At 57.4% G+C, this 13,465-nt stretch overlaps 1 protein-coding gene across 3 annotated transcripts in view; it reads left to right on the forward strand.

Annotated features, from left to right (window-relative positions):
* The window catches only part of SLC22A23 (solute carrier family 22 member 23), a 164,179-nt gene extending 151,059 nt beyond the window's left edge, over window positions 1-13,120 (forward strand). Inside the window, exons 8-11 of one of the 3 annotated variants that reach the window (XM_077886117.1) lie at window positions 277-309; window positions 441-464; window positions 1,515-1,638; window positions 12,097-13,120. In XM_077886117.1, coding sequence (XP_077742243.1) covers window positions 277-309; window positions 441-464; window positions 1,515-1,638; window positions 12,097-12,454 — 539 coding nt within the window. In that variant the 3' untranslated portion in view covers window positions 12,455-13,120. Of the gene's footprint in view, window positions 1-276; window positions 310-440; window positions 465-1,514; window positions 1,639-12,096 lie in introns of those variants that run through there. The other 2 variants (XM_077886118.1, XM_077886119.1) reach the window with 2 other exon arrangements.
* The last annotated feature ends 345 nt before the right edge of the window (window positions 13,121-13,465 follow it).

The raw sequence follows: 13,465 nt of genomic DNA on the forward strand, positions 1-13,465 counted from the left end.
CCCGCCCAGCAGAAAGCTGCGTCGAGGGGGCGCCGATCCCGTGTCCCGGGTCGCCCTCACCCACAGGCGTCTGCTTCCCTGTAGCACCCGGCCCCCCCGCAGGTGTCGATCCTGCTCCCCCAGGGGCCCAGCCCCCAGCTGGCGGGGAGGTGGCTTGGGAGCCAGTCTCACGTAAGAGCCCTGTAGTGGCTCCTCCCTAACGTGCTTCCTCTCTCCCCTCTTTACCTACCGTCTCCGTCCTCGTCCACGTGGGGGCCGTCATTTCCGGGGGCCCAGTGATCGGGAAATACAGCCAGCATCCTGACTCAGGTGAGCCCCCAATGCCCGTGCGGTGCACCCGGCCACTGTTTGTTGCACCCCAATGGGCGTTTTCATGAAGACTCACAGACCTGTGGTTTCCCTCCCTGTCTCTCTCCTCCTCTCTCCTGTTATCCTTCAAGAGTTGCAGCTGAAGTTGGCCGTAGGTTGGACACTATGAGCATACATTTGTATTCTCTACTTCCTCTCACCTCTAGAAAGAGCACCTCGTTGCCCCGTCTGTGCCCGGCTTGCACGCATGGCCTCACCTCCTCCCCTGGCATCGGCAGTCAGCCCGGGGCCCTGCTGGCGCCAGGACGCCGCTGCAGCATGTCTCGGGGGCAGCGCCTGGGTGACACCAGAAACCCCCGGGGAACCCCCGGGGAGCGCTGGAGGCCGGCTGACCGTGCCGCCAGGGGAGGCCGCTGTCCGCCTTTGTCCGTGGCCGCGGGGACAGCAGAGCTGCCGCTGCACCCGCTGGCCACACACGCCTGGCCTGACCCGCCCCCGTGCTGTCGAGACTCCCTGCAGTGGCATCCCTGCATTCAGGATGCAGCTTTGCAGGGAACTGAGCCGTGCCCCGAATGTGTGACCCCAGCAGCATGCCAGTGCTCTGTGCTAGACCTGCCTGGGTGTGCAGTCAGACTCTGCTGCCATTTGCAAGGTGCTTGGACCGGTCGAGCACTGTCCCTCCAGGCCATAAAGTCTTCTGCTTGGGTTGCTTGAGTTTTTGTTCCCTTAAATGCAACCTGGCATACCCTGTCCTGTGTGCTGGACGGGTCACACCTGAGCCCGGAAGAGCCAGGGCTCTCTGGGGTGCAGAGGCCTTGTTTCTCTGAAGGCTGGGGTAGGAGGGACACTGCTAGGACCCCCGGGGGGGCCACCAGCCTTCCCCCCGGCCCAGGCCAGGCTTGTGGCCTCAGGAATCTGGCAGTCAGCATGGGCTCCAACATCAAGCCCACGGGGAATCACGGGAACCCTAACAAAGTCTGCTGCCCAGAGGGTCTGACCTAGTACACCCAGAGGTGCTCTTCCGTCTCCAGATGGAACTGAGCGTGCCAGGCTGCGCCCCCACCTGGGGAGGGGGAAGGGGAAGGCGCCCCGTGTCCCCCGTCCCTTGCCCGGCTGCTGTCTCGCACGGCCCCCCACCTGCCTGGCCAGCCTCCTTTCCCTTCCCTCAGGCGCCCCCTCACCGCCCCCCTCTGATTCTCCTTCAGGTATGAGCGATAGCGTCAAGGACAAATTCTCCATCGCGTTTTCCATCGTGGGCATGTTTGCCTCCCACGCCGTGGGAAGCCTGAGCGTGTTCTTCTGTGCGGAGATCACCCCCACGGTAATCAGGTAGGTCCCGGGAGGCGCCCCACCTGGCGGCCTCTTCCTAGGACTTCGGGGGGCCGGGGGGCGCAGCAAGGCTCCCGCGGAATGAACCCAAGTGTCCCTTGTCCCGCCCCGGCCTCCAGGCGGGGGTGCAGCGTGCGTCCTGAGCCGTCAGGGCTTCAGATGGGGGGAGCTTGGCCCTGACTCCCAGGCCCGCGAGGGTCCGCTGGCACCTGACCGGGGCATCCCTCCTGGCGCGAGCCCGGGGAGCGGGGAGCGGGGAGTGGGGCACTCTCCGAGGTGCAGGACGCTCTGCGCCGTTCCCCTGGAGGGCCACTGGCTGGGGTTTCAGTTCCTGAGGGAAGGTTGGCTCCGTCCTTGCCAGTCCGGGGAGTGGCACCGGGTGCCACGCGCCCTCCGATGCTGTGACGATAACAGCGTAATAGAAGGGTTTGCCTCCATGGAGAAGGGCGGCCCCCACCGCAGGACCGGGCCCCTTCCCTGGCGATTGCTGTTGCGGCTCAGGGCAGGGCTCATCCCGGCTGGCGCCACACTGGACCTCGCCTGGGCACTGCCGACCCGCGGGCTTCTCGAGCGTAGACATTGTGGGTCCGGGTGCTGCGGGGGACGTGGGCGGGGGCAGGCGGGGACTTGCCTCCGCACCTCCGGAATCATGCCCACGAGGGGAGTGTCACGTGACCTCATTTTGCTTCATTCTCCCGGATTTTCACGATACACGCCAAGTCTGGGCGCCCGTGGGACATGATGGCACGGGATTGTCAGTGTAGGAGGGAAAAAGCAATGAGACGCCCGGTGACGCACCGTGTTCCGACCTCCTGCGGCCAAGCGAAGAGGACGCCTGAGCTTATTAGTTCATGCTGAGGTTGCAAGATGCCCCAGGCGGACAGCATCTCCCTCCGTGTCTTTCCTTTGCCGGTGAAAATCTCCTTCCCTGACCAAGGAACACGGCGAGGAGGGCCCTCCCGTAGAGCAGAGGTCACGCACGGCCCTCTGGCCTCTCCGCAGCGCCGAGGGACCGGGGGCCGCCACCCCGTAACTCCCGCTGCTGAGACTCGCTTCACAAGCTCCGCCGAAGGCAGTACCGTAGCCTCTTCCTCTCTGAGGCAGACCCGCAGAGACTGTCTGGCGCTAGACATTCAACAAATGCGCTCTTGGATCCGGCCCGCCACGATGACACGCGAGAAGAAATATTTGACCTTTGGTGCTGTTTTTGTTCTTGCAGAGGGATGAAAGGAAGTCGAGTCCGAAGGGGGTCTCTGGCCGGGAAGGAAGGGGTCCTGGTGTCACCCCCGCGCCCCTCCCCGTCAGAGGCCTGGCTCTTTCCCGCGTCCACGCTCGGCGACAATTCCCACCGAGTCCCTGAGACAGAAGTTGACCTCCCCCCGCCCCCCGCCGCCGCCCTCACCACCCCACTTCACACGTCACAGAGCCAAATCCCAGATAAACTAGGGTGGGTGGCTTGGGGCCGGTGAGCTTTTTCTTTTACTCATTGAAGCATAATCGACCTACGGCGTTACACGGCGCTTCATTTTCCTGAATACAGAACGAACCTTTTTCTGCAAGGCTGTTCGTACCCAGCACGGCAGCCGGGGTTGAGATGCCAGGATTAACCAGCTAGAAGCCAACTGGAGGACAAGAAGGGTTTTGCACAGAGGCTTGTAGAAACCCTTCGTCCCAGAACGAGAGACTCACTGGAGTCTAAGGAACTTACGATTTACTGCTGTTTCATGAGACCCCACCCACACTTTACATTGCAGAGAAGTGCTTCCCTCCCGCCGGGGCCTGGCCTAGATGCTGTCCACCTGCAGCACACTCTTCCTCGGTTCGCTTCGTGGCCTCAGGAGCCGGCGCCTCTGCAGGCACCTGGGGAAGGCCCATGTCTGCAGCACCCTCTCCCCTTTGGCTTGGTGACGAGTGGCCCGGGGCCTGGTTGACCTGCAAGCAGTTGGTGGCTTTTTGGTGCAGGATCATCTTCTCTATGCCGTGTCCATCTGGGAGCCCCTGAGGCCTTCACTGTCATCCTCACCCCTCACCAAAGGGGTCGCTCTGAGAGGAGGCAGGCCCTGGTCACAATAAGCCCATCACATTTTCCAGAGCCCCTGGGCCTTGGCTGTTAGTTATCTGTTCTACGTGAGCTCAGCCGCTCCTTCCTGGTACCTTCTGCTTTCCTCCCCTTCGGGCTGACCCACCCCTTTTTCTAGAAGCTTCTTTCTTGGAACTGGCCCTCTCTCAGAAATTCCTTCAGAGTAACTCCTCCCTGTTCCCACCTCCGGACTGAGAACCTGATGCCTGATGTCTTCTGCTCTGAACCTGTCTCAAAAAGAGGCACCAAGGACAGGGATAGAATTGTGTAATGGGACACCTGGAGTCTGTTTAACATCTTTTAAAAATTCATGTCTTAATGAATGCATGTCTCAGTGAGTACACAATCTACACATGCAGAGGACGGATGCTAAAGGCCAAGGAGCCAAGGCACGCAGGCCAGGAATTCGGCAGCAGGATGAACAACCAAAGTGCACATGCTGTGGCCCAGAGCCCCAGATTTGGATCTTCGGCATGAGAGCGTGGATGGAGCTGTGGGTGGTGCCAGAGGCCACGTTTCTCCGTGTGGCCTCGGGCAAGTCCTATTGCCAGCCTGCATCTCTTTGCCCTAAAACGAGACTATTTATGACTGTCTTGTTCTATGGAAGTGATACTGAGGAAGAACAAGTAGATATAGATATATATGTATATATAAGGGTGCAGCCTCAGTAGATGACAACTGATATTATTCATGATTCCTACCCGAATATTTTTGGCAGTTATATTGATTCCTGTAAAACCGGCACAAATATTTGCTTATCCTTGACTTCAAAGAAATGTAGTCAAGACAAATTAAGCAATACAAAAGAGGAAGTGAGAAATGGGAGGTTTGCTTGTTCTGTTTAAACAGAAGATGCTTGGTATTCATGTGTTTAAAAGAATGATTTGAAGATCCTAGATTTTTTTTTCCTGTTTTAGATTTTTTTTTTTATTCATTGGAGACACAGAGAGAGGCAGAGACACAGGCAGAGGGAAACGCAGGCTCCCTGCAGGGAGCCTGATGTGGGACTCGTTCCCAGGATCCCGGGATCATGCCCTGAGCCGAAGGCAGACGCTCAACCCCTGAGCCACCTGGGCGTCCCAAATTCTAGAATTCTTAATTTCATGCTAATAGTAAGCAGCCTGTGTATCAGTCTTTATATCCTTAATTTAGATATTATTACTAGTGAAATAACAATATCCAGTCCAGATATTAAAAACTTTTGTGCCCCTACAGCACAGGGAGACAAAATTCTCCCCCTGGTTATTTTGTCTATGAATTGAGGCGGCTGGGGCTCTGATATTCAAACATGGGCATATGCTGCCGTCTAGTGACGACCTGAAGAAAAGCAGAAATGCACCAAGTCCGCATTTTAGGGGAGGAAAATGAAGGTAAAGCACCTGGAAGCCAAGCCTGTAATAATGGCCCCATTCTCTAAACCAAGATTTCAAAAAGACAACACAAAGCCAAGAATGGTATACTGAATTCAGAAATGTTCCCAAATTAATCCTGAATGATTGCAAGATATCCTTGATAGAAAAGCAAACAGAAAAAAGAAAAAAAAAAAGAAAAGCAAACAGAAAATTGCTTTCACGGAAAAAAAAAAGTACATAAAAATATGTATAATATCACATACGATGCATGCACGTGGACAGTCTGCATTTTATATATATGCACACGCACATAGACGTGGCTACTTAAGCGAGCTGTCCAATCCTACCGTAAACCAAATATACTTGACATGATTTATTTTATTTTTTTTTAAGATTTTATTTATTCATTCATGATAGAGAGAGAGAGAGAGAGAGCCAGAGGCACAGGCAGAGGGAGAAGCAGGCTCCATATGCAGGGAGCCTGACGTGGGACTCGATCCCGGGACTCCAGGATCAGCCCCTGGGCCGAAGGCAGGCGCTAAACCGCTGAGCCACCCAAGGATCCCCCTTGACATGATTTATTAATGTCAGATATCAATATGTGTTTTGGCACATGTAGCAAGCTTGTCGCACGCGGACCTCTGCCCCCTCGACGGCGGGTCTGTGTGCAGCCTTCCCTGCGGCTCAGGTGCTCTACCCCCTGTGGCGTAACGCGCACGTGGACTTGTAAGCACTGAGCAAGCTACGTCTCCCCGCTCGTCAGGGCCACCCACGCTTTGTGACAAGGAGGTCCACAGAAACCCAGACGGTCTCAGGGAAAGCGATGTCTTACTGGTCCTGAAGACCCCTGAGGAAACACATCCATTCTCCCCGGCGCCCCTCTGTCCCTTGCAACATCCTGGGGTTTCCAGAGTGGCCCGGAACGCCCAGAAAGACTAACCGGCTATTTTAGGTGTTTGTATTCATCTTAGACGGGACTCCCATCACAGTGCTCTTCCCGGGGGTCATCTGTTTTTAACCCGCCCCATTCATCTGGGCCAGCTGACCTTCCCACCCAGGAAGCCAGTGTAATCCGCAGCATCCAGTATTTATTGAGCATAAATAACACATGCCAGCTGACACCCTAGAAAATAATCCTTGCCCTTGACAAGCTCGCAGAGCAAACAGACGCCAGGCATCTGAAGAAATGCCAACAGAGAGGCGCAGAGCGTCTGTAAAAGGTGGTCCGGGACCCTGTGCCTGGGAAGGGGGCTGGTATCTCTGGAAGATGCTCCCCCCCCCCCCAAATATTGCTATTCCTGATTTGTGTCTCCTTGGAGGCCCAGTAGCACGATGGCGTGACTCTTCCCCCCACACTTTGTCTCTGCCTTGGTGAAAGGCTTTCTAACACCTGGTACTGGCGACGCACCACCACCTGGGCAAGAGGCCGTGACGGTCTCTCTTCTTGCATAGCTAAAGCCAGGAAATTCCGTCGCTCACTGAGCCTACCAGTTACCTGTTGCCGTGTAACAAATTATCCCACAAAGTTAGTGGTTTAAAACGGCTCAGGTTGGTTGTCTCGCGGGGTCTGTGGGCAGGACTTGGCGAGGCCGTGCTGGGCCCCCCACTTCAGGGTCTCCCACAGGCTACAATCCACGGCCTTCACGCTCACCCCGTGGTTGCTGGCTGCCTCGGGTGTCCGTGCCGCTGTAGCAGAACAGCACAGACTGCGTGGCTCGTGAACAACAGTGGCTTATTTCTTAGTGTCTCGGAGGATGGAAGTCTCAGATCCAGGTGTCCACAGACTTGGGGTTTGGTTAGTCTGCTTCCCGGCTCGCTGGCAGCCGTCTTCCCTCTGTGTCCTCGCACGCGGAGGGGTGAGGGAGCTCTCCGGGGTGCCTCTTCCATTCAGGAGTGCCCCTCCCTCAGGACCCAATCACCCGGGGATCCCTGGGTGGCTCAGCAGTTTAGCGCCTGCCTTTAGCCCAGGGCACGATCCTGGGGTCCCGGGCTCGAGTCCCACGTCGGGCTCCCGGCATGGAGCCTGCATCTCCCTCTGCCTGTGTCTCTGCCTCTCTCTCTCTCTATGTCTATCATGAATACATTTTTTTAAAAAATCAAAAAAAAAAAAAAAAAAAGGACCTAATCAGCCCCCAGAGGCCTCACCTCCTAACACGGTCGCACTGGGCGTTCAACATATGAAGGGGGCAGACAGTGGATCAGAGCAGCAGAATTCAGCTCCTCGCTGGCTCTTGCACCCAGAGCCTCAGTCCAGTTCCGGGCTGACCGGAGGCGGCCTTCGTTCCTGCTATGACGACCTAACAGCTTGCCTCATCAAAGCCAGCAAGAAAATCTGCTAGGAGGCGGTCTTTGGTAACCTGATCACGGGGAGGGACGTCTCATTACCTTTCCCATATTTTATTGGTGGAAAGTAAATTACTAGGCCCAGCTCACAATCCAGATGCAAGGGTCTGAACGCTGGGAGGTGTGAGGTTTCAGGAAGCTGCCTCCCGTGCACAGGGACACCGGGCTGGGCTGACCTGGTGAAAACCTCTGAAGTCTGTTAGACACACAGAGACGCAAACGCAACCGGGGTCCCTGGGCTACACACCGAGGGGCGCGGGCGGCGGGCGGGCAGTGGGGCCGGGGCACTTCTGCAGCTCCGGCGGCCCAGGTGAGGTGTGTGTGTATAGACGGAGCCTGAGCCAGGGTCCCTGGAAGGAAGAGGGCGGGCGGTGGACGTGAGGCAGCTGCAGAGGCATCCTGCCCTACGCGGGCTGCGGGTGGCAGGACGAAGGAGCAGAGTGGTGCCAGCACGCTCCGCCAACCGACTTTGGGTCTCCATCCTCCCGGGAGGCTCTGGACTGGTGGGAAGGGCTCATCTGCTCTTCATCCTCTTAGTTCTCGAACTTGCTCAGCCCCGGGCCCTGCCATCAGGCTTCTCCCCAGCACCTCCGGAGGGACACCACCCTCCCACCCCAAGCCAGTCCATGGACCTGCCTGCTGTCCCTTCCTGCTCTTTGCCACTCCCGTATTAGCGCAGCAACCAGGACGTTAGAAATCCATCAGCGTTTCTGCTGGGTGAGGCCAAGGACGGAGGGAGAAGGAGCGAGACCAGCGGGAAGAGCAGCAGCCCCGGCCCCGGGGACCCCGGCGTCCCAGATCCTCCCTGAGGCTCCCAGGGCTCTCACCCAGGCCCCTGGCTCCCAAGCTGTGCTCGGAGCCCGTCGCCGAGGAGCAGGAGCCTCCCCGGCCTCCCCCACAGCAAACCCGGGCGGGCCTCCCTGCTGGCTGAGCAGAGGCCAGAGCCTCGCGGAGGGGCCGGGGCCGAGGGGCCGGGCGCGGGGTGCACGTCGGGCGGGGGCCCTCGGGAGACCGAGAAGGGGAGGGGTGTGCTCCACTCCACCTTCTGGAAAAGTCACTTCGTCAGCGGTGAGGAAAGGGCCTGAGGGACGCGGGCTGCAGGCTAGGCCCGTGCAGGGAGGGCGGCCCGGAGGAGCCTGAGTGGGGAGCCAGCTGGGGCTCGGTCACGGGTGGGGCAGAGGAGGCTGCGGGACGCAGGAGTCTGGCAACTGCCCGGCCGCGACCCTGTCCTGAGGGCCCTGTGCCTGGTCGGCCTGCGGGCCGTGCCCTCCATGCCCCCCCCCATGCACCAGGGCTGTGAGGAGCCCCGTCCTGTGGCAGAGAAAGGCCTTTCTCCTTTGGGGCTGAGAGAAAGGGGGAGTGTCTTGCTGTTGTTCTGAAACAGGACAGGGGCGCCCCGGGGCTCAGGGGGGTAGGCGGCTGCCTCAGCTCAGGTCATGACCCCGGGGCCCTGGGACCAAGCCCCGCATCATCGGGCTCCCTGCCCAGGGGGGAGCCTGCTTCTCCCCCAGCCCTGCTAATGGGCTCTCTCTCTCTCTCTCTCTCACTCGCTCTCAAATTAAAAAAAAAAAAAAAATGACAGAATGAGGAAGGGAGGCTCCCCACGTTGTCCACCCACGCACCCACGATTGTCGTTCTGTTCCATTCTTTGTGAGAAAGCGTTTCTTCCCTGTGCCCCCCTCTGTCTTGACCATGAACTCTCTGTGTCCACATTAAGGTGGCCCTAAGGTACCCCTGTCCCCCTGGGGAGCCCCCGCTCCTGTCACACCTGTCCACCTAGGACCTGCAGGCCAGAGGGCCGGCTCTCCGGTCAGTGCTGACAGCAGAGCCCCAGGAAGGCCCCCCACCCCCCACAGGGAGCCGCTGCTCAGCCACAAGGGGGGCAAAGCAAAGCAGAAGGGGTGAGCAGCTCGGGGTGACAGGAGGAGGCCTGGGTGGCCACCCCACCCTGGAAGCACGGGGGTTCGTGTCAGCGGGAGGCCCCAGTCCCCGGGCTGGCACAGTTCTGGGGCTTGTAACAGGTTTACCGAGCTCTGATTCGCATACCGTCTTATACACGCATTTTAAATCTACGATCCAGTCATCTTTAGTGTAATCGCCACCATAGATCCAGCTCCAGGACATTCCCACTCAGAAAGCTCCGTCCTGGCCATCTGCATCTGCGTCTGTCCCCATTCGCAGCCCCAGGCCATCACACTCTCTGTAGATTTGCTAACCCCCTGCTTTTCCAAAATTTTATTTGAATAGTCACACAGGGACACCTGGGTGGCTCAGCGGTGGAGCGTCTGCCTTCCACCCAGGGCGTGACCCTGGAGTCCCAGGATCGAGTCCCACATTGGGCTCCCTGCACGGAGCCGGCTTCTCCCTCTGCCCATGTCTCTGCCTCTCTCTGTGCCTTTCATGAATAAATACATAAAATCCTTAAAAAAAAAAAAAGAAAATAGAGTCACACAGTCACATAGTGTAATATCTTAAACTGCCCCACGTCCCGGCCTGTGTCAGCGCTCCACTCTCTTCCGACTTCAGAATGCTGTCCCATTGGACGTGATGTGCCATGTTTGCTGTATCCATCACCAGGTGACGGGCTTTGAGGTCCTTTCGGAGGTTTGGCTGTTAGGAATAATGCTGCGGGGATCCCTGGGTGGCGCAGCAGTTTGGCGCCTGCCTTTGGCCCAGGGCGCGATCCTGGAGACCCGGGATCGAATCCCACGTCGGGCTCCCGGTGCATGGAGCCTGCTTCTCTCTCTGCCTGTGTCTCTGCCTGTGTCTCTGCCTCTCTCTCTATGTCTATAATGAATAAATAAAAATAAATAAATAAAAAAAAAAAAAAAAAAAAAGGAATAATGCTGCGGCGAACACTGGCTTCCGAGTCTTCATGGGGTCTGTGTCTCCTGTGTCTCCAAGAGTGGAGTCACTGGGTCACACACAAGTTTGCATGTCACTACTTCAGAAACTGCCAGGCTTTTCCACGGCCGCTCCCACTTTGCCTTCCCAGCTGCGGTGGTTGTGGGTGGCGTTCTCAGCTCAGCCTCACCAACAGCTGCCACTCCACCTTTTTTATAAAAGATTTATTTATTTATCTATTTGAGAGCAAGAGCATACAAGCAGGGGGAGCGGCAGAGGGAGAGGGAATAGCAGGCTCCCCGCTGAGCAGGGAGCATGATGCGGGGATCGGTCCCGGGGCCCCAGGATCATGACCTGAGCCGAAGACAAAGCCCAGGCTCCCCGTCGCTCTCTGCCTTTTTGACTGTTGCTGTCCGAGCGCGTGTGAGGCAGCACCTTACTGCGGCTGGGGCGCGCATCTCTCCAATGGCCAGTGTCACTACTGTACATCTGCTTGGGTGCTTTGAATGTTGTGCAGTTTGTACAGTGTCTTTGAAGTAATGTCTACTCAGATGTCTGGCTCATATTTTAAATTGCTTGTCTTCTTACTAAGTGTTCTTTATATACTCTGGATGCAAGTCCTTTATCAGACGTGCTCAGTATCCATGTTCTCCCAGTCTGTGGCTTCGCTTTTCATTTTCTTGAGAAATTAAAAAAAAAAAAAAGCCTTCTGCCCTTCACAAGGGACGAGGAAGTCCTAGTGATCATCTTCTCTTCTAGATCCTGCTTTTAGTGTCATATGTAGGAAATCTTTGCCTCACCTAAGATCACAACAATTTCCCCTTATGTTTTCTTCTTAAAAGCGTTACAGGTTCAGCACTTACGTTTTGAGTCCGTAATCCATTCTCGGTTCACTTTCCTGTGTGATGTTACCCAACTTCGTTCTTTTAAATGTTGCATTTCATTTCTGTCTCGGAACTTTGGAACTCTGGTAGGTTCCCTCAAATGGCAGAGGAGTGGCGATACGCGGCACCTGCTCCAGGCTTGCACTTCGTACTTCCTGAACTCAGTGTGCTGTGACTTTCGGTCACCAGGCACAGCTTCTGGCATGACAGCTCTCAGACACAGGGCAGCTTGCTTTCAGGAAAGACATGGGGCACAGCAATAAACAAGAACTCACAGTGAGAAACACGGTTGTGTTTTAAAGTATCTTCCAGCCTCTCTAGTCATGGCCAGAGAAAAATCTGTTAGTGCTGGTATGTCCGTAAGACCCTCTATGACCCCTGTGAACCCACCCCCACCGCCCCGCTAACCCGTTTCTAAGCGGAGAGCGAACCTTGGGAGATAGCATAATTTAATAATACTTTGTCGTGGCCTGTCTACGGCGAGTACTGCTGCTTTTCCATTCACGGCAGTATTATAAAATTGCCCTTCTTGGGATCCCTGGGTGGCGCAGCCGTTTGGCGCCTGCCTTTGGCCCAGGGCGCGATCCTAGAGACCCAGGATCGATTCCCACATCGGGCTCCCGGTGCATGGAGCCTGCTTCTCTCTGCCTGTGTCTCTGCCTCTCTTTCCCTCTCTGTGACTATCATAAATAAATAAAAATTAAAAAAAAAATTGCCCTTCTAAAATAAAGTAAAAAAAAAAAAAAATTCTGAGCTGGGGAGAAAAAGTGCTACTCAGAGGTGGTACAAAGACAGCCAAGGTGAGGGTGGTCTGGGGGATCCCACACGCGGACGCACTGGGGTGATGCCTGGGATCCTGCTCAGGCGTGTCCCTACCCCAGAGTCACCGTGGCCCCCCGCGGCGCCCGGGCTCTGACCGCAGACGCTAACGGTGTGCGCTCGTGCTCTCCCGCAGGTGCGGCGGGCTGGGGCTGGTGCTGGCCAGCGCGGGCTTCGGCATGCTGACGGCGCCCATCATCGACCTGCACAACCAGAAAGGCTACTTCCTGCACCACATCATCTTCGCCTGCTGCACGCTCATCTGCATCATCTGCATCCTCCTGCTGCCCGAGAGCAGGAACCAGAACCTGCCCGAGAACATCTCCAACGGGGAGCACTACACTCGGCAGCCGCTCCTGTCGCACAGGAAGGGGGAGCAGCCCCTCCTGCTCACCAACGCCGAGCTCAAGGACTACTCCGGCCTCCACGATGCGGCCACCGCAGGGGACGGGCTGCCCGAGAATGCCACAGCCAACGGCATGAAGTCCATGTAGCTCTGGGCACAGGCGTCCCCGAAGGGGGTACTGTGGGCCGCCCGGCCCGGGGCGTTGGGGGCTGCCTGGGCGCAGGCCTACAGACCAGGGACCCGACGTAGGGCTGGGGGGCGGGGGGCAGGAGAACCCAGTTCTCTGCTGCTGCAGCCCTGCGGATGCCAAGACTGTCAGCGGTGTGGGGAAATTCTCTTTCCAAAACTCTAAGGATCGTGTGTTGTGTTGGGGAAGCCAATTCTTGGAAGATAACCCTTCAGACTTTCTTTTCTGCCATGAGATGTTTGTATTTATTTTGGTCATTTTTACGAGAAGCACTTTATTCCCTTTCCTCTAACTGATCTCAAAACAGAACCACCTCCTTCGGAAGCGGGTCGCGGCTGCGAGGAGGACGCTGTGGGACAGCGGCGGCCCCAAAGGTCACAGCCACGGAGGTGGCACCGCACAGGGACCGGGCCCTGCTCTGGGCCCCACCTGCCAGCGGCGCTCAGACCTGTCCCCGTGACCGCCTTGCAGACAGAGTGAAATGTAATCGATTGGGTTTTTGCGAGGGAGTCTGTGTCTGGTTTTTAAAGGGGTTTCTGTGTGCGTGTCTGTGAGGGGAGCGCTTGTGCTCCGCGCTGGGGGAAAGCAGCTCCCAAATACCATTAAAACCAGCTCCGTCTTCTCCTTCGAGAGCATCCATTCGTACTTGAGGCTGGAAGCTCCTGGGGGAACCGCCGAAACCTTCCACCGAAGTCCTGAGTGGCCAGTGGTCCCGGTTGGCGAGCTGCCTGGAGCAGGGGGGAGCAGGCCGGAGCCCAGCCCCCGCCTTGCCTCGGCTCCCGCAGGGTCACACCCCCACCGCGGGCCGCTGTGCCACCGAAAGCCCTCGGGACCCAGCTGACCTGCCTGTGGGGTCCCCAGGTGCCCAGCCCAGATGACCGTCCCCTGCTGACTTGGCCCAACGGCAGTGCCTGGGGGAGCCGCGTCCCCCCTCCCCGCCACCTCTGGCCGCACAGGGGCCTCCGGGCCAGG

Source organism: Canis aureus, chromosome 37 (genome assembly GCF_053574225.1).
Source record: "Canis aureus isolate CA01 chromosome 37, VMU_Caureus_v.1.0, whole genome shotgun sequence".
Classification (NCBI taxonomy): Eukaryota; Metazoa; Chordata; class Mammalia; order Carnivora; family Canidae; genus Canis; species Canis aureus.